The following is a 23,824-nucleotide window of genomic DNA, read 5'->3' on the forward strand; positions in this document are numbered from 1 at the left end:
GGAGAACAAGAAGAAAGGGGCTGTTTTTTCAATGCAGACCTGTTTATGAAGTGAGAAATGGTTTCAGGGCAGCTGCTGCAAATTCTTTCACTAGCTTATATTTCCATTTGCTTCCTTTTTAAAGAATTTGTTTTATGAGTGCAGCATTTGTCAGGTCATTAGCTTCTGAGGGCATCTGTTACCAATTGTAGCCCTCTCCCCTCCCCTCCTGCAGTAACCTTCTCTGGGCAGTTGCTCTGCTCCCTGCCTGTGCCCCTGGCTCATACTTGCTCCCATTCCTAGTTCCACTGCCCAGTGATGGAGCCAGTGTCCTAAACTTCCTTGTATGTTTGCCTCTACACACGTCCTCTTCCCAGCCTTGCTCCTCCATTCCACCCTCTTCCTCACCAGTCATGGCTACAACATGGAGATGCACCATTCCACTATGACCACGTTGCTCCAAGCCCCTGCAAACTGACCTGGAACACTTCAAGGAATGGGGCAGCCACAGTTTCTCTGGGCAACCTGTGCCAGGGCCTCCCCCTCTCACAGCTGATGGTCAGGGTGTTGAGTTTTGGAGCACGAGCCCATGGCAGCACTGGTTCGAGAATATGCCAGAGCACCCTCCAGATGCATCCAGGCCAAGTGCTTGGCTGGAGCAGCTCTGCTGGTGCTGATGGAGAGACAGCGCATTGCCTGGGGCAGCCTTGGCAGCCAGGACAATGCTGTTATTAAATAACAATTAAATGAAGAACTAATTCTGAGAGCTACCAAGGACATTTTGGTTTTCCATCAGTTCAGAAACATAACCAGTAACATGGTAGAAAGTAGATCAAGATACCAGCAAGTTTCTTATGTATTATAAACACAAAATCTTATATAGTTATGCATAAGAGATTGATAATTACAAGTCACAAAATATTTTTATCTACATCACATATATACATTCCTACATGTTCTGTATGTGCATGTAGATATATTTTAGAAATAACAGAAAAGTTTTGGTTAGAATAGTTATCTTTCTCTTTGTCCCCAACAATGACTAACTCAGCACTATTTTCTCTGTGATTAACAACACCCCTAAACCTACAAACATCCACTGGATTTGATTTTGGAAACAATCTGAGACCAATCAGCTCAAGTCCTGAGAAGCTGTGCTCATCCTACACCTTGCTTTGAAGTCTGGTGCTGCTATTCCAGACCTCAAGGCAGTTCACATGACTGAACACTGCCTGATTTTCTCAGATATATCAATAATCTCAAAAAATACATATCAACCCTATCAACAAAGTTTGCCTTGACTGCTTCCTTTATCAGCATCATCACTGCTACCACTGCTGCACTTGGGGCCAGGACACTTTTGAGCCTGATGGTGAGTAAGGGCAGGTCAAAAGAGACAAAACCCCTGTGACCTGGCCCCACCATTATCTGCAAGCTATCCTAGGGCTCGGGTAAAGTGATGAAATAAATCACAGCTCCCAGACCTTGGAACACCCTCACAAAGTTTGGGCAAGGAAATGGTGCAGTTAGCCCAGTTCTGATCTCGGCATCAAGGAGCTCTTTCTGGTTTTGATGATAAATAAAATTCCTGTATCACAGCTGCAAACTCCTGACTTCTGCCCATTTCTGATTCAGGCCATATAAGATGTGGGGCAAGCCAATATCTTTTTACTTTTTTTCTGCCCAAGACATAAAAAAAAAAATTCCACTTCTATCTCAGCATCTTCTGAAGCTTAAACTAATGATTTGTCAACAACATTTTTACTAAATATCAAGGTTTTTCTCCTAACTTATTTCATGTCAGCACAAGCCTGCACAATGCTCTGGGCACACCAAGTCCCATAACTTATACATCAAAGAACATTTCAGGTCTGGAAATCTGTGAAATTCTGCCTAATGATGGCCCAAATGGGAAGAGCTTTGCTCTGAAATGGAAACAATTCTATAAACTAAAGCAAAACTTTTCCTTTGAGATCCCTCATCCTTCTAGAGTAAAAACAGGCAGCCACTACCAGCTCTAGAGCATTTTAAGCCAGTGATGGGAAAGCTAGTACAGTAACACTACTTTGTTGTGACAAATCCCAAATTCTGAAAAGCTGAAATTTCATGTTTTACAGCAATTACTTAATACAACACAGAAAATACTGATGGATTTACCTACATCAAACTAAGCCAAGTCAAATGTGGTGCAGCTGCCTAATTATAATAAATCATCTATACATTGCTGTAGTGCCTAGTCAAGCTTTCAACCCCAAGACTGCTGCTGAAACATCCCTTATCATCAAGCACCAGCTCTTAACAGCAGAAACTTGCAAGTTCTTTTCATGGTGCAAATTTTTGGGAGAGGGGGTTATAGGAGATGTTGACAGAAAGTAAAGGCTTCGGCCAAATCTCCTTAAGTAAAAAGTCATCACTGCACATACTCTGGTGGAGTCTGGACTGTAACACATTGGTGAGATAAAAGCTGTTTACCCCAATGTGGAATAGCAAAAGAGAATTGCTAGGAAATGAGAAAAGGTGTTTTGGAAATACTTGGGAATGTCTCCCTTCAGGCATGTTTCCTGTGAAGGTGAAAGGTCTCACTTTTCCAGTAAATCTGATGGCAACCACCCTTGTGGGAGCAGGCTGCATGTACAGACCCAACGGTGGTGACGCTTCTTGATTCCTATCTGCACTGAGGCTGCCATCTCAAGAAAAGGTGCTTGCTTCTGTACGTGACTCCAAAAGAAACTTGGCAAAAAATAACATCACTGTGAGTCATCAGCTGTCACCAGCCTCAGAGACAGAGAAGAGGCACCAGTAAGACATCAAATGACCTGCTGGCCCCTCCACTGCCATAGTGGCAAAAGGGAAAAAGAAGCAAGAGTACATAATGTCTTTCCAGACTGTACTTTCCCATGATTTTTTGTTATTGTGCATTACACCAAAACAGTTGTATAGAGGCACAGAAAATGAGGTTGAATGGGATGTCAGGTTTGGTCTAGTCACTATCCCAACCTAAGCCAGAACAGACTGTATCCAAAGAACACCTATATCCATATCCCATCTCCACAGGACCACACTCTACCTCATTTTCTCACCTGGTTCAGAGGAATTAATTCCTGAACCACATCCATCACCAAAGACATAAAAACAGCAGAGGGGTTTCAAAAGGCAGCCACAAGCATAGTTGGCCTGCAAGACTTATGCTGTAAGATTTAAGGAGGAAAAAATAATTATCACGACAGAGAGGAGATAGTGAGAGGATCTGATGCTCTGTACAGACACACATACACAGAAAAGTTGCCTGCTGGCAAGAGGCATTCAGACTTTTCTGACAAGGATGGAGCAAAAGCAGCAACTTTCATCTTGAAATCAGAGACACCTTCTCAGCAGAGAGGGTTACTGGATATGATAATAGCTCAGCAGGAGAGATGGTGGACTTATCACCTCCTGCAGCTTGTGACAGGAGGTAAGAGAACATTCTGAGGGATGCATTTAATCCAGTCCCTGTGAAAAATCCCTGTGCAGGAAGGGCAGGGCAGAATAGGGGAGATTGGCTGCAGCAGAAAACTGAGGCTCTGCTAGCTCCAGTGCTTGCTCCCCTCTTCACTGGCACAGGAAGTCAGAGTGCTGTAACTCACAGGAATACCCACATGCATCAGGGGTCAACTCCGCTTAGAGCGAGTGCATCAGACCAGCTGGCCCTTTCCATGAGGTGATACTGAGCACCCTGTTTGAAAGCAGCTCACTTACTGTGTTTGACTCAAAACCAAACTGCTGAAAAACTTGTGCTGGGAGTTATTTTTTCCCTAGGTAAGACTGGCTAGTCTCAGGGAATGGCAGAAGACATCTTGATCATCCTCAAAAAAGCCCATATAGAGCATTAATCTCAAGAAGCTTATTAGGCTGCAGAGAGCAAATGGGATGGGGCAGTCCATGAAATGGTGTCTGGCCCTCCAAGGGTTACTTGTGACACCTTCTAGCTGGACATTAATTTAAATTTAAATTAAAACAATTTTTAAAGCACAGTCTTGGCCACTGTTGCCCATCAGCCAGTCAGGGACCCACAAGGGAAGTGACAGAGGTCAAAAGGCTTTGTTGCTGGAGAAGAAGCACCTCTAGAGGTCTCGAAGGCAGAGGTGAGCCCATTCTCTAGGAAAGATGGTCATCAGGACCTTAGAAACACAGAATTATTTAGGCTGGAGAAGCCTTGTAAAATTAAGTCCAACCATTAACCCAGCAGTGCCAAGGCCTTTACTAACCCATGTCCCCAAGTGCCACATTTACATATGTTTTAAATCCCTTCCAAGATGGGGACTTGATCCACGGGGCACCCTAAGCCAGAGGCAAAGAATCAGGATTTTACAGCCCCTTCCAACCCAAACTAGTCTACATTTCTGTGAAATAAGACACCAGCATGTCTACCCAGGGTGCCCATAAATTTTCATGCCATCACGCATGCAGCTCATAAACTGACCCTGCATAAATTTGGTGCCTGGAAGAAAGAAAACAAACCAAACAAAACCTGTTTGGGAAACAGCCCTCTTTCTTGAATGAAGTTTATCAGTGGGAAATAAGTAAACAACTCCCTCCTCCATCTAATTTTCTCTCCTCAGATCCATTTTCCATATTAAAGGAATCCAAACCAGACTCCCCTTGATGCCTCACAGGCTCTTTTGGGGAAGCAGAGGCAGGTTATCACACAGGAAATACAAACACAAAGCAGATCACCTTTTGTAGCACCTTTTCTGTGAATCCACCCAGACACTTCCCAGCATATGTGAACATAAAATAAAACACAGTAAAAATAAAAGCAAGCTAAAAATAAACATAACAGAGGAAATGAAAAATGCTCCCCTGGTTCAGAGTATAGCCTGTACCAAGTTAAACAGGAGGGACTGTGGCTCAGTTTAAAAATGCAAAAAAAAGGATGAAAGCTGGGAGAGTTTGGGTCTCCTGGGTGGAAACATGTTAAAAGTCTGATTTCTGCTTGACCTCATAAGGTTGTGATTGGGAGCAGAACGCAGAGACAGCCCCGATCTGCTGGCAGAGACAGCAGAGAGGGGCTCCTGGTGATGGCAGTGAGGACACTGCACTGCTTTGGTCTGCAAGTGCTCTGCCAACCATCAGCACCTTGATTGGGGCCAAAAGCAAAAGGTGACACTTTCTTCAAAACAAGTACATGCTTTTCTGGAGTCAAACACCTGTTCCATCCTGACCTTGAGAAAGCTGCATTTCATCAGCATAAACACGATCTCTATGTCTTCCCCAGCCTGCAACGCACTGCGAGATCCTTCAAGATGAAAGATGCTACAGAAATACCAACCTGTCATATATTTATTATTTTGGCAATGAGCGTTTCTGAAGGCTGGAAACTTCATTTCTTTGTTGCTTTTGTTGCTGTCCTTTCTCAGGTTATTTTAGGGAAGCCCTCACAGGCACATATTGTATACGTGAGGCTGGGTGCGTGCAAACCCTCAGCTCAACTCTCTACAAGAAGAACATGGATGTTCTGTGATCTTTTGGAGTCAAATGTCTCTCAGCCTCTGAAGATTTTCTATTCCTGGATTTTTATAGGGGACTTTCCTCTCTGCCCACAGCCAGAGTCACCTACCTTATATGAAATAAATTGTTAACCTTTAAAAATATTGCAACACGTTACTTTTGGAGATAGAATAGATTTTAAAAATATAATAAAGGTAGCATACTTAAATGTTTTCTGACTTAACAGAGGAGGATTCTTTATTATTAGTGGAGCTAATCAACGCTGTAAGCCTAACCCTCTGCCCCAAATATTCAAGACTTTAATTCTGAAGATCTAAATAGAATTTTCTACTCTGAAAAACTTTGGGAATATGATTTACTTTGAGCATTTGCTAAGGGCACACACATATTCTTCAATTCAGCATATTGCTATGAAGTCAAGGCCATGGAGAGTCCATGGGAGGGCAACAAGAGGAAGAGGAGACACGAGGATCCTGCTGTGCCCCTGGAAAAGGAACACAGCTTGGTGTGCCTTGGCAATATTGGAACTGGCTTGTTCTTCAGCTACAGTGAGACTTTTATGAGGAAAACATCTTTTTTTTTTCTCTCTGTTTGCCCCTATATGGGCATCTCCTCATCCCCAGTCAATGTTCAGCTGTGTCCAGTGAATCTTTTCCTTCTTGCAGTCACTTCTCAGGGGAAGGGGGAAGCTCTCAAGCAATGAGAATGTAAGATTATTTTAAAGGATGAGAAAATGTGATTGAAAAACCACATCAGCTGGCCAGGGTCTTAGAAGCATGTGGGTACACTGGTGTAACAGCTACTAGGAGGAAACACGCTGCATTTCAGGTGAACACTGATCTTTTAATGTAAGGTTGGGAATAATATTTATATACTGACTCACTAAGATTTATGTTTCTGTATAAATCACATATGCACGTTAAAAAAAAAGTTAAAAGCAACTTAAGGATATACATGGCTTCCAAAGCTCTACATAAATCAATTGTACCACAATCCCACAGGCTTTAAGACAAACACATTCACACACTCATTTGTTATCAGGGATGTTCACCCATCCAGGCCATCAACAGAAGGAACATGACAAGAACAGCGATGAGATGACCCCAGACAAATCCCTTCCGTGCTTAAGAACCCCAAAACTCCAGCAAAACTCTACTCAAAATTTGGTATTCCCAGTGGTGCGGTTTGAGTAACTGACTGAACTGGAGCCCTGGATCAGCACATGCATGTAACTCCAGGGAGCCTGGGATCTGAAAGCAAAGCCAGCCTTGGCAGATTTGAAGTGCTGAGGCCACTGTTAGTATTATCACCACGTTCAACAGGGCAGTGTGAGACTTGGGGAGGGGCATGGATAGACTGGGAGTGAGAACAGAGAGGATGAGGAGAGCTCCATCCCCACCTTCCACAGCACGGGGAAGACCAGAATGGATGGAGATGCAGTTTGTAAAGTAAGTACTGAAGAAGCCAATGCTTCAGCTTTAGCAAGAACTCTCAGTGATAACCTCTCTGCCATTTTCAAACTTGTCTTGGTTTTCCCACCAGGAATCAGTCCTCTAGTGCAGTTTTGTACAGATGCAGAGGCCATGCACAGAATCTGGTTTCTGCCTTCACATTCCCTCCAGCAAAATAAGCAAATCAAGACTCATTACAGCAGCTCTTCCAACAATGCCTCAAAAACCATTTGAGGATAATCACAAAGCACTCAATGAGAATATAAAAACTCCTGAATTCAAACACAAATTCCCAGAGGAGAGCAGTAACCCAGGGTGGCCACTGAGGAGACCAGCTATACCTGTAGCACTGATGGTCACATCCCTCCTCGTGCTGCAGGAGGCAGGTGGTAAGGGGGTCAGAGGAGCCAGGCTGATCCAAGGTCCTCAAGGCCACAGCTGAAACGCCCACAAGTGGAGAGGAGAAGTTGAAAAGCACTGAAGCAACCTGGGGGGATGGGTCCTCCTGGCTATGTGTCATATTGATGATGATGGGGTTGTGCTGACACGACAGCTCGTACATCCCTGTGAACAAGGCAAAGAAATAAGTGACTAGTTGAGCTCCAGGGATTTGGTTTTGGTTTACATCTGCTCCCCCCACGTGCCAGCAGACCAGCTTGGAAGGCAGAAGGTCCTGCAAGGGGGGGCAGGGGACAGCAGTGAGGAGTCACAGCTATGGTGGTGGCTGCGGGTGTCCCCGTTGGTGTCACAGCCCCTAAGCTGCTCACCCAAAGAGCGGTTCTGTCCACCCGTGTCAGTCAGCTGGACGGTGACCACTGCCTTGTGCTGCTGGCTTGAGACAGTGCCAGAGGAGGCCAGGAAGAGCAGGAGAGAGGTGGCCACTGCAGGTCTCTCAAAGCAAACCTAGAAAAGAGGGCACTCTGAGAGCAGGCACACCAAATACAGCTTCTCAGAGTCTATATAAGCACGAGAGAGAAAGAAGGAGCAGTAGGACAGCAGGAGCAGGCATAAGGGGTTAGAGACCTTGCAGGGTTGCAAATGGGTACAAAAAAGTGGGGAAAAGGGGAGGAGGAAGGAAGGGAGCCAAAACAGTCCTTTCCCTCTGAATTTCCCTTCTTCCTTTCACTAGCCTTCTCCTCACCCATTCAGTCCCACCTTGATATAAATTTACAGCACCTTCACAGCATCCACATTTGCTAGTCTTTAAATTGAGCAAGACCTGGATAATATCTCCTTCCTGCTCCCCCTTTTCACCAGGCTTGGACTCCCATCCCACACAGAGCTGGCCAGGCAAGTGAAACACCCAGAGAAAACAGCTACCAGCCTTGCCACCAAAATATTTGCAATAAAAAAAGCCCTCAAAAGAGACAAAAAAATAAAAAAACAAAAAAAGCAAGCCCAAAGAATGTCCCCAGTACCCACTGCAACAGCAAACTGTCCACCAGCCAACATGGTGAAAGATTTGTGGGAAGAAGCCCTGCCCACTAGGAAAGCCAACAACTTGCCACTTGTCTACAACCCTGAAGGCAGCTGGAAGTACCTGGGAAACTCGTGGCATCAAACATGGCATAGCAGATGTTCTTTGGAAATAAGAAGACAGAAATGCTTTTATCCCCCACCCTTGTACCCCCTCTTCCCCCCAGTGTCAAGATGTGGTTTGATCAAGATCTGCCCAATACAGTGTTTTTGTAGAATGCTGGCATGGAAGAAGCTCAGAAATTCGAGGCAAAGGTGTATTTGGAAAGAAGACAAGTCCTGGCTGGCCAGGCACAATCCAAGGAGCAGACTGTGGAATGGAAGGGACAACTATGCAATCTGACATGGCAGTCTAGCCTCAGGGTGGATTATGCCACGTCAGGCATTGCTCATACACGGGAATGGGAGCAAACCTTGGGCTGAAGCCCAAGGGTCCCACCCTGCAGGGAGCTGGTCATCAGCAAAAGCCCCATGAGCAAGGCCCCACTGCTGTCTCCTTGCTCCCTTAGCCAGGGCTTGCTCACTTACAGGCCTGCCTGGCTGCAAGGAGTGGAGCGGAGGGCTCACATGTTTGTACCTGGTATATCCCCACTGTCTCCCTTGGTCTGATAAGTGGGTGTGGAAGGAAAAGAAACAGGAAAGCAAGAAGGGAGGAAAAGAAAGAAGAGCCAGCAGTGCTCACAGATAAGGAGCCCCAAGACAGAGCTACAGCTGTGAAGTCCCACAGACGTGGATGATTTTAAACCCAGCCTCCAAGTGTGGTTCCTCAGGGGAGGAGAGGTAGTTGGAGAGGTCAGGTGAGGCTTTCCCTGGACTACACATCTTGAGGTGGAGAGCTCAGTCTTTCACTTCCTGCAGTGCATCTGCACGAGGTAAAAGACATTGGCCCCAAGTCAGGCCAATAGCAGCTGCCTTGATTGAACATCCCAATCTTTTCATTTTGTATTACATGCTTGGCCACAGCAGGCTATCTTAATTTTTCTCCCTCCCCCCACTTTCTTATTTAATTTCCTGCATTACACATCCTGACTTGCTTACAAGTGATTTTGATGTCTTTCCTCATCAGGTGTACTAAAAGCTGAGAACAAAGCATGGACAGAGATCTGCAAATTGTAATGATTCTCATGTGCAGACAGACCCAAGGGGCATGGCAGATGCTCTGTTCAGGGGCACAGACACACATACCTCTTACACCCAGCCTAAATACACGACAGTCAGCATGGGAAAACTCTGGCACTGGTTTTCCAGAGCAGTTGTGGATCCCTGGAAACATTTAAGGTCTGCTGGGGATCTCAACAACCTGGTCTAGTGGAAGGTGTCTCTGGCAGTGGGGTTTGAACTAGAGGGCATTGAAGTTCCTTTCTAACCCCAACCATTCCATGATCCTTTGACCCAGCTGTTCCCCTTGTTCATTGGTGCCACATCTTCAGAAGCACTGTAGGAAGTGATTCCTACCATGATGAGTTTTATAGGGCAGCTCTAACCCAGGAGACACAGGTGCAACAGCTTTAAAATGGCCTTGGGTGCTGGTGGACACCAAACACCTTGTGCATATGGGTACACATGTACATCAACAGCACCATTCCTGTCTGGGCAGGCAGCTGTGCTAGGCAAACTGTCAACAAAAAGGCATCTTTGCTAACCCAATATGCTACCAATCAGGCCAACTCTTAAAAAAAAAAAAAAAAAAAAAAAAAAAAAAAAAAACAAAAAAAAAAAAAAAAAAAAAAAACCCCCACAAAAAAAAAAAAAGAAACATATTTATTACTAGTCCATAAATAATTTTATGGGCGGAAAATAATAGCACTCCTAGAGAGAGCATGGAGAACAAGTAATGAAAGTCTTTAGTATAAACATCCATAGAGGAAGAGAACTCACCACAAGCTCCAATAAAACTGTAACATGCTTTAACCCCTGCTGAGAAGTGGAAAGCAAGCTTTCATCTAGGTAAGACCAAGAGGGAGAATTACTGCTTTCTCTTTAGCAAAAGAAGAAAGGAGGCAAGTTTGTCATGGCTAGAGACTGAAGCCACAAAGTGGGTTGTAAGCACACAGACAAGGAAGAGAGGAAAAATCAGAAGAAGGTTAAAGGAAGTTGTTTTGGAGAGATAGAGGACCTTGGAGCAGTACCCATGTTTATTGACTGAGGTTTGATGATTCACCAAGTTATCTGAGCATCTGGGGAAAGAGGCCTTCTCTAGAGAATCTTGAACAAAACAGGGCAGGCTGCCCCTCAGAGTGCAGAGAGAGCAGCATGCCAGAGTCCCAGCTTTCCAGCAACACCAGGCAACAGCCACTAAACCTCTGAACTGTGCCTGTGGTCAGAAACTGAACACTGTGAAGATCCCAGGGGCCGACGCTCAGCCCTCCTCTGTCACTCTCCTCTACCTGCTGGGACAGAGGGGCTGGACCCTCCCAAGGAAGCCCCGAGCCCCTGCTGAACTGCAGGACCAGCACTCTGGGGCACGGAAATGCCACCTCTGTCTGGAGTCATCAGAAGCTGGCTGCTGTGGGCTTGAGGTGCTCAGCAGCACCCAGGGGTGCTCAGGACCCCTCAGGATGGCAGAGGATATCCAGCTGCCCTCTGCTGCTCTTCCCAAAAAAGAGCAACTAGAATTTTAAACACCAGCTGTGCCTACCCTTTGGGGGCGTTAAAGCACAGCTTGACTGCAGGGGAGAGTCAGGAGCAAGTTGTTTCTCATCCTCGAGGCATTTCTGTGGTATTCTGGTTTCATGCACAGTCCTTCTCTTGGTAATCTGCTTCAGGTTGGGTTTGCTGTTCACAGTGGGAATGGGGCAACTATGTCAGATCCAGACACAGGTATTTGGGATTTACAAAGAGTGCAGTAGCATATGGAGTACTACATGAGTAGTTTTAAAGGTTGCTGTAGCTCCTACAGGACAGGAAATGATGGGTTTTTGACACGAGAGCTGGGTAGAGACAAACCAATCTTTTGTGCCTGACCACACACCCTCACTTACCTTGAGCCAAACTTCCTCATCATCACCCAAAAGCATCTTCTCATTTGGGTCCTGAGCATTCTCTTGGCTGGGAGCACAGGGAAACCAAGCAGCCTGCAAAAGGTCCTTTGGCACCTCATGAAGGTGGGATTTACATGCCTGAAAGAAGAGATTTAGTTCAACCCAGAAGGTTGTAAGGAAAGGAGATAAAAACTGCACCTAAAAAACTTCAAGGAAGATTCAATACATATTGAGAAGGACCCCAAGGTGGCTCCTAGCACGATGACAGCTAGGATGTGGCTCCCTAAGTGACATCTCACTGTCCACAGATGTGCACAGAAGATCTTTGCCATTTTGGAGTGCTGTAAATGTGTTATTTAAGCATCTCATGGTGTCTGTGGGGCTGAGTAACAAACAATGAGCCAAGCTGTGAGTGGCTAGGTGAGACCACAGCATCTGATTTTGGCTGGGCTCATGGGACACAAAGGTATGATTCATTTGCCTAAATAACACTCTTCTGTTCCATTCAATGCCTTGTGGCATCTCAGACATGCCCACAAGCCTGGCAGACAAAACCTGGAAGATACAGGTGAAACAGTAAAGGAACAGATACCAGCATGTACATCTGGGCAGTTTAATCATGCTGCAGGTCTCAAGATCATTTCTCCTATCAAGTTGGTAGAAACACATGTCTAAAGGGCTAAGTAAGGTCTCTTTACATATTTCTTGCCTTTCTTCAGCTTGCTAGCAAAGAACATACACACCACGTTAACACCGATCAGGCAAAATCCCCTCCAGGCTCTGCTCCAAAGCCCATACAAAAGATGGGAATTCTCCCATTGATTTTTTCCTTGGCTTCAGATCAGAAGGCTTGGGAGCAGTACAGATGCTGACGTGTGTGATTCCATCTTTTCAGGCCCTGACCTTATAAGGTATTAGACTTACAGGATTTTTTAAGCCAACAGTGGGACAAGTGGCATGCTCCAAGCTGAGCACTTGGCTGGCAGGATGGGGTGGTTACTGTTCATGAAATGCATGGCTGGGGGAGGTGCTCCCTGCCAGGATGAAGCACCTCTCCACAAACTGTAGATCCTGCACTCAGGGACTGATGCAAGAGGAGTGTGAGAAATGCCCAGGTCTTCCACTCAGTCCCTGGTTGAAAAGGTAGTAATTGATGATTGCTGACAGAGCTGATTTTGTTTGTTCCTTGCCCAGCACAGACTTTGCTAGAAAAGTTTTTTTGTTTTTTTTGTTCATGCCTTCACTCACCTTCACAACAGGCACTCCAGTGACTAAGGAAGCAGGGCAGGACTTTGCATCCTGTTGGGAGGCATAGGCTTTCACTGCCCACAGATCCACATATCCCTCAGGAGTGTGTGGACCACAGTCCAGCATGCTGCTTGTCTTCTCAAAGGGCTCACACACACCATCCTCTTCATGAATGTAGCACAGGCTTGGCTCCCCTGCAGGGAGAACAGGGATGAGCTGCTTACAAACCAGGCACCAGGCACACACTTCTCCTCTTGTTGTAAGAGGTTTGCTGTCTCATTAATCTGGGGTTTTCCCACCACAAGGGCTGGACAAGATCCATGGATCATTCCAGCTGCAAATCCAGGTTCTGTTGCGATGAGGTGCATGGCCCCCTGTTCTAAGGAGCAGTGTGAATAATGTACAGTTTTGAATCCTGCCTCAAAAGGAGTCAATCCATTTGGACCTGTCTCAATCCAGTTGGACTCACCAGTACAATTGAAGCCTTTTTCCTTTTTACACTTCCTGGAACAACCATCTCCATCCAGCAAGTCCCCATCATCACATTCCTCCTCCAGGCTCCTAAGAGGGCAAAGCCAGATGCGTTATTACCACCTTTGACTCAACACCCCTGTGCTCCTGCCCAGTCATGAGTGAGGTTCTATTCCCACAGCAGTTCAAAAGGAAGAATCACACATAGAATTAGGCAGAGAAGAGAAAACATCTTGCCAGGGGACAGAAAGAGGTTAAAGCCACAGCATTTGGCAGCAGACATGATTGTACTGTAACTTTGCTGTAAGACCTGAGGCAAGAACTATGAGAGAATGGAAGAAGTAGAGAATTAAGCATCAGTAAGAATCTGTTGCTGGAGATAGCAAGTGTTGGAGAAGGCAGGAGATTCTGAAATGGGGCTAGGGTTTCAGTGGGAGCTGGAGAAGAAGGGAGAGATAGAAAGTTCCTCTCTCTTTCCCTTTCCTCACCCAGCTAAGAAAACTGGTTTCAAATGAAAGTGATCCTGAGTATATCCTGGAAGCTGAAGTCTAAAAAAGCTCAAATATGGAAATCTGAAATAATGATCTCCCAGGCAGAGCAGGTGAAGCATTGGGCTCTCTCAATGTAGAGCTGGTGCATCCCTCATTATTTGGGGCCCCTGAGCAGAAACTGGAGAGCTCTCTAAAGACCGCACTGTGGGACTGTGCCAGTTGCAGAACGTACTCCTGAAGGGCCCTGTGCAAAAAGTTATATTGCCCACTTCCAAAGACAAATCCTTGGATTGGACTCTGCAACACTTCACTGAGATGGGCCAGAATCTAAGCACTGAAACCAAGGACAGAGGATATTCAGGTTGAACTCCTCATGCAGACCATGTCTCTCAAAAGGACCATCTCCATCTCCTACGCACATGGCATTTTACAAAACACAAGCTCTGCAGCTCAGTCTGCTGGAGGGATTTTGTGCAGCATCTTCAGCCATGTATCTGTGCAAGGAGGATCCACTTGCTTCTTCCTTTGGGGGCAGGATGACCTGACAGCTTAAAGAACCTCAGCTGAGGAGCTTGAATTTTTCAACTTACGTGGTCACCTTCCCATCCCCACAGTAGGGTGCTCCATGCATATGGACGAGCGGTGGGGAGGCTTCTCCTGAGGTTGTATGAGAGACTACCTGCACCTGGTAGCGGTACACCTGCCCAGGCGTGACTTCCCTGCAGGAACAGAGAGAACTTGAGGGAACAGGAACATCTGCAACACTGAGATTTGCTCACCACAACTACAGACATCACGTGTATATATCCATGCAGTATCATAATCAGATGTGCCTTCATACTCTGCCAGAGGCAAAGCCTGTGGGAAGAGAGGCTGTTTTAGGTCACACTGCTTATTTCCCAAGGGTCTGAGCTGGGGAGATGTGACATTAGCTTAAGTAATAATTTTAGTCGTTCCATTGATGGTGGAAATGTAATTTTACAGGTTGTATCGATGGGAAAAATGTTTCTGGTTTAATAAGCTTCTTCTAGTTAACCTGGGCTCACAGGCAAGGGTCATGCTAGCACGGTGGGTCTGCCACACACTTGATCAACGGCACTGGATGCAGTAATTCCCAGAGCGAGGGGACAGGAGGAACAACAAAACAGAAGAAAAACCATAGAGGGATTCAAGAAGAGAAGACACAAGGAGGTGACCAAAGCTGACTCCACCAGCCCTTGGGCCACGAGAGAGCAGCTTGGTGACTCACGTGTCGGTGAAGTGGCGATGAGCCTGCAGGGCGGCGGCCGGGGAGCCGCCTGCAAACGGGGGGTCACGCAGCAGCCGGTACTGGACCCGTCTGCAGGCCGAGCACAGGGAGCTGCGGGGCCTGGAGGTCAGCAGCGCCGTGTCGATCTCCATCCTCTCGTCAAAGGTGTAGATTCTAACTCCAGATATCTTTTTAGGGATATTGAGCTTCACAGTAAAGGGGACATCACAGAAGGTGTCCAGGGGACCCAGATGGATGGACTCCCCCTGCTCTGTCAGAATTTCAATGTCAGACAGTGCCTTGGGAGAGCCCATGGAGAGGTATGTGGTCCAGAGGGTGAGAGACTCGGGGTATACGGGGTGCAGGAAGCGCAGCTCCAGGATGCAGCCATCCGGCTGGGGGCACGGCACAGTCATGTTCATGTCGTACAAGTGCAGCTCCGGACTCCAGGCCTGCAGACTGGGCTCACAGGGCTGATCCACATCTGGAGGACCTGGGACAAGGAAGAAGCCGGTGAAAACAAGGGGACAGCTGACTTCACAGGAGACCCACAGGGGAGTTCTTCCCTGTAAGGTGCTTCCACATCTCAGGGCTATAACTGCATACCTGTGCAAGTTTGCACTCACTCTAGGCATGTCCTAGACCTGGTGGCTCCTGCCCTAACATCCTGGAAAGCAATAATACCCACTGATCTCCCAGTTCTTGGGTACTTGCACATATGCACAAGGCTCAGCAGACTCACAGCCCTCTCAAATGGAAACAATGGTATCCACACCGCAGCTGGACACAGTGCAAAGATCTAGGGGCAGCCTAAACAGAGCTCACGAATGAGAGCCCCGCTCTGCAGTCTCACAGTTGCAGAAACTTTGGGCACCTGAGTGCTCCAAGCAGAGCAGCGAATGAAGTTTTACACAAGCACATGCTGGGACAGGTGGAGTCAGGAAGGGACCAGGTCCAAAGCACAGAAGCTGGTCTGGAAAGCTGTTTATCCAGAAGAACCTGGACAGTGCCCAGGCTAACCTCAGAGCCTCAACCTGTCTCCCCTGATGGTGGATTAGCACCCAGCAAGAGAAATGGAGTGCTGGCCTTTCAGACTCAGAAAGGACCACTGGAATTTATCATCCTATAGTAAATATACCCTTGTCTTCATTAGCCACTGGAAGCATTTCTTAGGGCCCAGCACCAATTCAAAGCCTTCAACCATTTAAGACAAGTCTAAAAGTTTCTGAAACCCACAAACTCTCATCAGAGTAAACAAGCACTTGTGGTAACTACAGACACACAGAACCATGTCCTCTGGCTCTGCATGGTTCAGCAGGAGCACACGCACCTCACACAGCTCCCAGGACCAGTTCCCCTAGCCTTCTGCCTCCTGTACCCTGCTGTTGGAGAAGCTGAGGTAGCAAGAAAAGCCCAACAGCTCCTATGGCAACTGAGTGACCCTGAAAGTCACCACTGAGCCCACAAGGTGGGTCTTGGCACAAGAGAAGTTGTAACACCTGGCTGCTGTTGGCCTTGCTAGGGAGCAATGGACTGCCCCAGGCTTGGCATAGTCTCAGTGAGACTCAGCACAGAGCTCCTCTTGCTCTCTTTGGACAAGACTACATTAAAGTCTATGAATGTCCCTGAGGATTAGAATGAGGTCCCAAGATGTATATTTAAGAGTGATTTCGGTTAAATGCTCCTCCCTTAGGTCAGTATCATGCAGCAACATCTGTCTGAACAATGATTTGGGTTAATATTGGGGTGCCAGTCAGCTTGTCCAAAGCCATCTGGCCGTTACCAGGTTTTTCCTGGGCACCAAGAAGTCCTTCCTGCACTACAGAACCCTTGCAAAGGGAAGACAACTGATTATCTAAAAGAAAAAAAAAACCAAACATTCTTTTTCTTGTACCAGAAAGATTCTGCCTGGGGATTCACAGACAGGAAAAGAGAGGAGACATTTACCTTCTGCTTCTTCTGGGGTCCAGTAGCCAGAGGAATCACAGACGCGGGGGGAAGAGGCCTCGTGCACGTACTGGCGGAAGGTGCCATCCTCAGCACAGTTGTCACAGAGCATGTCCTGCTCCCTGCTGACAGAGCACAGACCCTGGCATGCCTCAGGAGGACCAGCTAATTTCCCATCCATTTGTCCAGGGGGGACCAGACAGAAAGTTGGAAAAGCAGAACTAAGGTCTCAGAAACTCCCTGGGTATATCATCCTGCTTGGAATAAGCTTCTTCAAAGACAGGGAAATGTGAGAGTCCATGGGACAGGCTGGATTTAATCTCTCCTCTTCTCCATGCTCCCTGGGTACTCTTGGATGAATAGCCTGTCCCATCCCTGCCAGTCAAAGCTAACACACCCCACATGTCCCAGGGCAATGCCTCTGGACTAAAGTGGGTGCAATTAAGGCACTCTCTGCTAAACCTAGAGTCAGGTTTAGCCTTTCAGCATTATTGTAATACAAAATTGTCACAACAATATCAATTCCTGTGCTCTCCAGAAAATAAAAAGGCACTTTTCTATTATAAGGGCCAGCCTCAGCCACTTTCCTTGACCAGTTCTTCTCAGGGGATGCAGGTCTGCCACAGTGGATCAGCTCCTGAGACAGCTATGAGTGACAACTTGGGATGGTTCCAAAGTGCCTCCCGTCTAGCCCCATGTTTTCGTGCTTCCAAATCACTTCATTCCTCAACAAAGCAGTTTATTTGGATGACTCAAGGCTACCCAGCACTCAGAGCCTCTCTTGTCTGTGGGGTGACATGCATCTGCTCTTGTTAGTCCTGAGCAAAAGGCATATTGTAGAGAGCACTCATTCTTTGAAAACTCAGCAAACACTGACCCAAGAGTGACCCAGCTGCCATCAAACAGCATTTTCCTTTTAATTATAAAATACAGCTTTAAGAAACAGCTTCAAAACAAGTTCAAAAGCTCTTTACGTATGTGCTCATGATCTCATAAGCAAAAAAAAAACAAACAACCAAACTAAAGTATCACCACCTAAAACCTGGTGTAAGCTGAAATATTTCAGTAAGAGAGGCTGCTGAATAGAGACACCAGTAGTGTATCCAGGTCTTGGTGGCTCCCTTAGAGGGGAGAAGGCATATCCACCCAACACTCACGGTCTTGCACTGCTCACCAGCCAAACAACTCTAGCTCCTTGGCATAATTTCTCTGGCTTGAAAAGTTTCCTGACTTACCCCCAGTTAGCTGCTTTGCAAGTCCATGACAGCGCTGGGAACGAAATCCAGCTCTTGTGGTTCGAGCTCCCTGCCTTAACCACAAGGCTGCATTTCCTCCTGGTAAATAGCTACTTTATACAATAAGTGCTAAATGAAGCTCATTTTTCATTCCCTGATTGTACCCTGGGGTTTAAGAGCTGGCTTTGCCTCCTGATGCTCTTTGGCTTTCCCTCCGAGCACCCCGAGAACGGGAAGCTTGCAGGAGAGCCCATGTGCTAGGGGCCATTGCAACAGACTGGCTCTCGTGCCTGAGAGCTCTGCTGGAGACCACCAGGGCAGGAAGGGGACTGGGGGTCCATCTCACAGAGATCCCTTGTCCCTTCCAGCAAGCTCCTGTGCAAGGCCAGGAGCACGGCGAGCACAGCTCCCTCACCTCTCGTGGATGGCACCGCTGATGGGAGGCAGCCAGAAGATGCTGAGGGAGTCCTGCGTCTGCCCCGTGATCATGGGGGGGATCGGGATGGGTGCCGGCTTCTTGCTGTGGCCCCAGCGCTGGTACACCAGGTCCAGGTAGCAGTGCATCCGGGCCACCTGGTTGGGGGTGAAGCTGTTGGTGCACTCATCATCTGGGGGAGAAGAGAGGCCGGCCTGAGGGTCAGGGCACAGCAGCATGCACCCCTCCCCCTGGCCAAACTTCTGCGGGGACTTAGGGAGGGCTGGGAGCACCAGCGTGCAGTGTGGCTCGGCTGCCGGCACTCTCCGGTGTCGTGTGTCCCCAAAGCCACAAGATGGCAGTGCCTCAGCAGCTCCACGTCCCTGCACCTGCCCAGCACCAGCGCCGACACCTGGGCAATGGCGGCACCCACACGGGCAATGGCGCCGCCCGCACGGCACCGCGGGAGGGTCAGGCTAGGGCAGGGAATTGCTCCTCCGGCTTCGGTCCTCCTGGCATGGCATGGCATGCCCTGCGGCATGCCTTTGGGAACAAAGCCACAAGGGTTCAGGAGGTCAGTAATCAACAGCAACAATAATAATATTATTAATAATGATAGCAGCTTCAGGACTGGAGAAGAGAGGTACACACAAACAAGAGCAGCCTCGGTGCATATCCAGGGACCCACTGGCAGAAAGACAGGGATGGATGGAAATAGCCTGAGGAAAGGAAGTGGTTCAACAGCCACTGCAAGCACTATCTGACACATCCCAATACACCAGGAGGGACCCTGTTGGTTAGGGAATGAGGTAAGGTACTACTAATGGAAATAGAAGGGAGGGAAACCCAAGTTTTAAGGAAGATGATCCTTTGTGGCTCCCAACAAGGGTTACTCATTACCTGTGTAACTCATGTAGTTGTTGAAGGGTGTCCCCGTGAAATGCGTCTGCCCACAGGTGTCATTGGTAGGGTCTGGGTCCCGACAGAGTTTACTCTTTGGGGTGGGGGCAGTGTCAGCACACAGGTCTCCTGTCTCCATGGATGGAGTGGTCTCCCTGCAGGGATCGTCACAAGATTCCCGCTCACTCACTCCTTTAAAGACATGGTACAGCCCCAGGACATGTCCCACTTCATGGATCATGGTGTTAGTGTGGCCATGCATGCCGTAGTAAGCAGGATTGAGGACAACTCCACCTGGAATTGCAAGTACAAAGAGTATCATTCCAAGAAAGGGACAGTGGACATCTGTCATTACTCACCTATGAGAGGCAAAACTCTCATTGTGCTTCCAGGCAACAGATGAGGGGCCAGATGGAGACCCAAACATGGCATACTCAGCATTTTACAGGATAGGAGGAGGATCCTTTGCCCCCTGGGATTGAAACAGGGTGGGTGATTTTTCTTCACCTCCTACCATTTAATTCCCTCGTCAACATCTTCAGTCATTTCAGTTACTGTTTGTCCTCTGCATCTCTCTGCACAGTTGTAATTCAGCTTTGGATCACACAACTCCAAAGGAGGTTTGGAGCCAGAGCACCAAATCAGGCCATGATGTGACTTTACAGGGATCATCTTTTGAACCAGAAGACACAAGTCCTTCCCTGACTTAGACAGGTGTCTATGGCAGGCCAGCTCCCATGGCAGATGAGGACAATGAGGTGCTGGGCAAAGTCCTGACACACTCAGCTATGCCAATTAGAAGCCAGCTTCAGCACAAATCCACAATGAGATTCAAATGCACTACCTCTGACCACCCATGACCTATTGTTTCAACCTCCAAATCAGATTCTGATGGATAAACTAAAAGTCTCACGAGGTACTGCTGAAATCCACTAAGTTTTTACCACAAACCTGATGCAAATCCAGTGTATTTTAGAGTGGGATTTCCCAAGACACAGCTTCTGAAGATCTCTTCCTCCCCTTCAGAGGGATCTGCATGTGAACAAGGTGCAAATGAACCCAACAAGACAGTCACAAACTATCACAAACCTACTCCTCTTCACTGGGGTACCCCAACTCCTGACTCAAGGGGACACACAGGGGCAGTTTGTCTCCAAGTCAGTTTAGTGCAGGTTCAGCTGTCAAAGTTGTTGGAATATGGGCACAGACCAAGTCCCCCAGGAACTGCCCCAGAGCTGCAACCTCATACTGATAGCAACACCATGGAACTGAACAGAACCCATGATCATCCTGCCCTAAAGTGACCTATGGCTGCAGAGCAAGTGGTTTTTTCTTTCCTGTGAGCCCATCTGTGACGGGAAGAACAAGGACCAAGGATACTGACAAAAGCCAGGTGGAGCAGAGCCTTCCCTTTGCTCACTGCCAGCATCTCCAGCTCCTGACCTGGGATGCCCACCCAACACCAATGGCTCTGTGCCACATCTGATAGGAAACTGTCCACAGAAGGTGCTCAAGAACAAATAAAATTTGCTTCACTGCCCTCCTTTTATTTGCCTCCTTTATTTTGTCCAGATGAAAATTTCTTTGGAATGTCCCCATTTTTCTCACTGTTATGGGGTTTTTCTGGCCATTTCCCCCCTTTCTTTCTCTCTTCTCATTTTTAACTACATCCACTTTTCCATGCTGCCTTACAGTGGAACAGCAAGGGCTGGGAAATATCAACAAGGCAGGGGTGCTAAAAGCAGACCCCAGCATGTGCCCAGGCTGACTCCACTCAACTCCTTCATGTCTCGGGAGGCTGTTTTTACACAACTACTTTTAACCCAGACAGCTTGGATGGCCGTGTGGTGAATACTTGGCTCCAGCACAGCTTGCTCCCTCCTTTGCAGGGCCCTGGAGGATTTTCTGTGCCAGCTACCTCACAGCACAGCCTCTGCTACTGCATCTCTGCTGATGATCACTGCCCTGCCAGCAAAGCTAGAGCTGGCAGGTGGCCACAGTGTGATCCTGTCTCCAGCCACACAGACTGCTTGAAATCTGCTCCTGGATCAGCTCCGTGCACTACCGACTACCTCATGTCTTCGAGTACAGGGCATTCCTTCCAAGAGAGGGTTTTCTTCAGATCACTGTGTCCCTGGCAAGACAATGTGACTGTGATTCCTATGGGGGAGCCATGCTGGGTGAACACTGAGCAGAGGGCTGGAAAGGGACCTTCAGAGATGCCCTGAGCAATTCTCCCAAGCCCTTCCAATAAGCAGTGAAAAAATGACAGTGGCATCTTCTGTGGAACATCCTGCGTGTGTGGCCCATGGAAGGGCTGAGAGACACCACTGACCTGTCAAGTGGCACCATTTCTTAGCTCAAAATTCTTGTTTATTGCTCTTCCTTCCCACAGTGAGGATCTTCTGCCCAGACTTGAGGCAAAGGATGTGTCACAAAGTAGCTGCATTCCCTTTTTTCCTAGCTGTGAGACAAGACAGCAAAGGACTTTGCATCCCATCAGTCAGCTCTTGACCCTTCAGTTGCCTGGAGATGGGTCACAAGAAGGCATAGGGGCTGAAAAATCCTCTTGGGACCTTCATGTTCTGTCCTGTCAACTCTTAGGTTTCTGGAAGCCATCACCCTCTCAATTACCAGCCCAGTAAATGCTATAGATAGTGAAGGGCATCCCATTGATGGGAAACCCAGTGGGCGCATAAAAGAAAAGCTGCTTCTCATTTCAATCAAACAGGGCATGAGAGAAGAGAGAATAGAAAGAAAAGGCATCTCTACAGCCAAACCCATGCCTGAGCAAGGCAGGGGGGCTGCTTGCCCAAAGGTCTGAAAGGAGGAATGCGCACACAGAAAGAAAATAGTGTTCATAAACAAGTAAATGAGACATGAAAGCCCTGCATGCATCCTGCAGCAGTAACCACAGGGAAAGGGGCTAAGCACCAGGGGCACAGGGCACCCTGGGACCAAGCAGCCTAGCCCTCCTCCCTGCAGAAATCCAGTGTTCTTCCCATGTGGTGAAATAAATGGGATTCCAGTACAGGGAGGGAGAAAATTGTCACAAGTGAGGGATGCCAGGGCCAGGGTCCCTGTCCCCTCCCCTCCTCTCTGCTGGCTTCCCCCATTCCATTCCTCCTCCACACTCCACAAGGACGATCATATTTTTAGTACTCATTTTAACAACTAATTAAATAGCAGAATTAGAAACAGCCTAAGAACTCTGCCTTCCAGAACATCCCTGTCCCTTCATTCCCTGTCCCCACTGCTCCCTGATGAGTTGGGAGTGCTCCCAGCTTTGGACCAGGAAGTTCTATTTCCCCTCTGCAGGATTCTGGCTGTGAAGACAAGATGTTCATAACATCCCAACAGTAACACCCTCCTCTCTCTCTCCACAGCAGATCAGGCATTCCCTTCTCACCCCTGCCTCCTCCTGCCCTGGGCAACGGGCTAAATTGGACTTTCAGTGTCTGAGAACCAGCTCAAGGAGGTTCACAAGGTCAGAACTTACACAACAAAGCTAAAAACTCCCATGTCCCTGTGATATCAAGGGACTACAGCACTCCAAGGCAGCTGAACCAGAGATTTCTTTGGACTTGCTCACCCAACCAAGCCCAGACAGCTGGAAGGATTAAGGTCTAGCCACACAACACCTTGTCCAGGCTAGACCTACCAGCTGCAGACCTGGTAATGTCCCCAAAGCCAAACCCTAACTCTGATCAACAAGAGATGCCCACCCCACCAGATTTCTGCTGGTGTAGACCATGCTTCTCCTTTACTCACACAGCCCTGGAAGCTCTGGCTCCCAGGACATTCTCTGCTGCTAGCCAGGATCAATGGCAATGCTGAAGGACTCCTGCCCATGCCAGTCCCAAAGAAGCCAACCTGTTCCTAGGTCAGGGCTGTCCCAGAGGACATTCCCAAGTAACCACAGGACCTTTAAACACTAAACCACAAGGCTGAACCTGCATTGCAGAGGCAGTCTTCCCCAAACACTGAGTCAGAGCAATTAATAGAACAAATGCATGACAGTTAGTCAGACAGGAAGATGGCCATTGCCTAAGGTACCTCAGATGGAAGGGCTGGCCCTCCTTCAGGATCCACTGACCTCTGCCAGATATATGAGCTGGCCTCAGCTTATATAACTACAGAAAGTATTTATAACATCAAATGTCCACAATTCCCTTGCCTTTCAACCACGTTTATACAGTTCACATGCAAGCTACACATGAAGTTTAAAGCATCTGCATTATTACATTACTGGGGTTTTGAACAAGGCTTTCCACCACAAAAAGCTAAGAGTTTTTATTGAAAGAAAGTTCTTCAACTCCTTCTGCTTTGTAGTTAAAAAGATTTACTTCTAAGTTCTCAGAAAACTCATTCCAGACTTCAAGAAATCTGAATTTGTGAGGAACTCACTGTGATTATGGTGGAAAGACTGAGACAGACAGTATAGTCACAGGGAGTGGTGCAAACAGACCCGAGACCTTCTACCTCTGCTGCTGG

At 47.6% G+C, this 23,824-nt stretch overlaps 1 protein-coding gene across 1 annotated transcript in view; it reads right to left on the minus strand.

The window, feature by feature from the left end:
• PAPPA2 (pappalysin 2) overlaps positions 1 to 23,824 on the minus strand; it is an 86,571-nt gene that overhangs the window by 32,121 nt on the left and 30,626 nt on the right. The window contains 10 exon segments of the mRNA XM_079314632.1: positions 7,259 to 7,481; positions 7,685 to 7,820; positions 11,375 to 11,512; positions 12,623 to 12,816; positions 13,092 to 13,183; positions 14,175 to 14,303; positions 14,834 to 15,326; positions 16,781 to 16,902; positions 18,431 to 18,623; positions 19,331 to 19,624. Coding sequence (XP_079170758.1) covers positions 7,259 to 7,481; positions 7,685 to 7,820; positions 11,375 to 11,512; positions 12,623 to 12,816; positions 13,092 to 13,183; positions 14,175 to 14,303; positions 14,834 to 15,326; positions 16,781 to 16,902; positions 18,431 to 18,623; positions 19,331 to 19,624 — 2,014 coding nt within the window.

This window comes from Erithacus rubecula, assembly GCF_903797595.1.
Source record: "Erithacus rubecula genome assembly, chromosome: 10".
NCBI lineage: Eukaryota > Metazoa > Chordata > Aves > Passeriformes > Muscicapidae > Erithacus > Erithacus rubecula.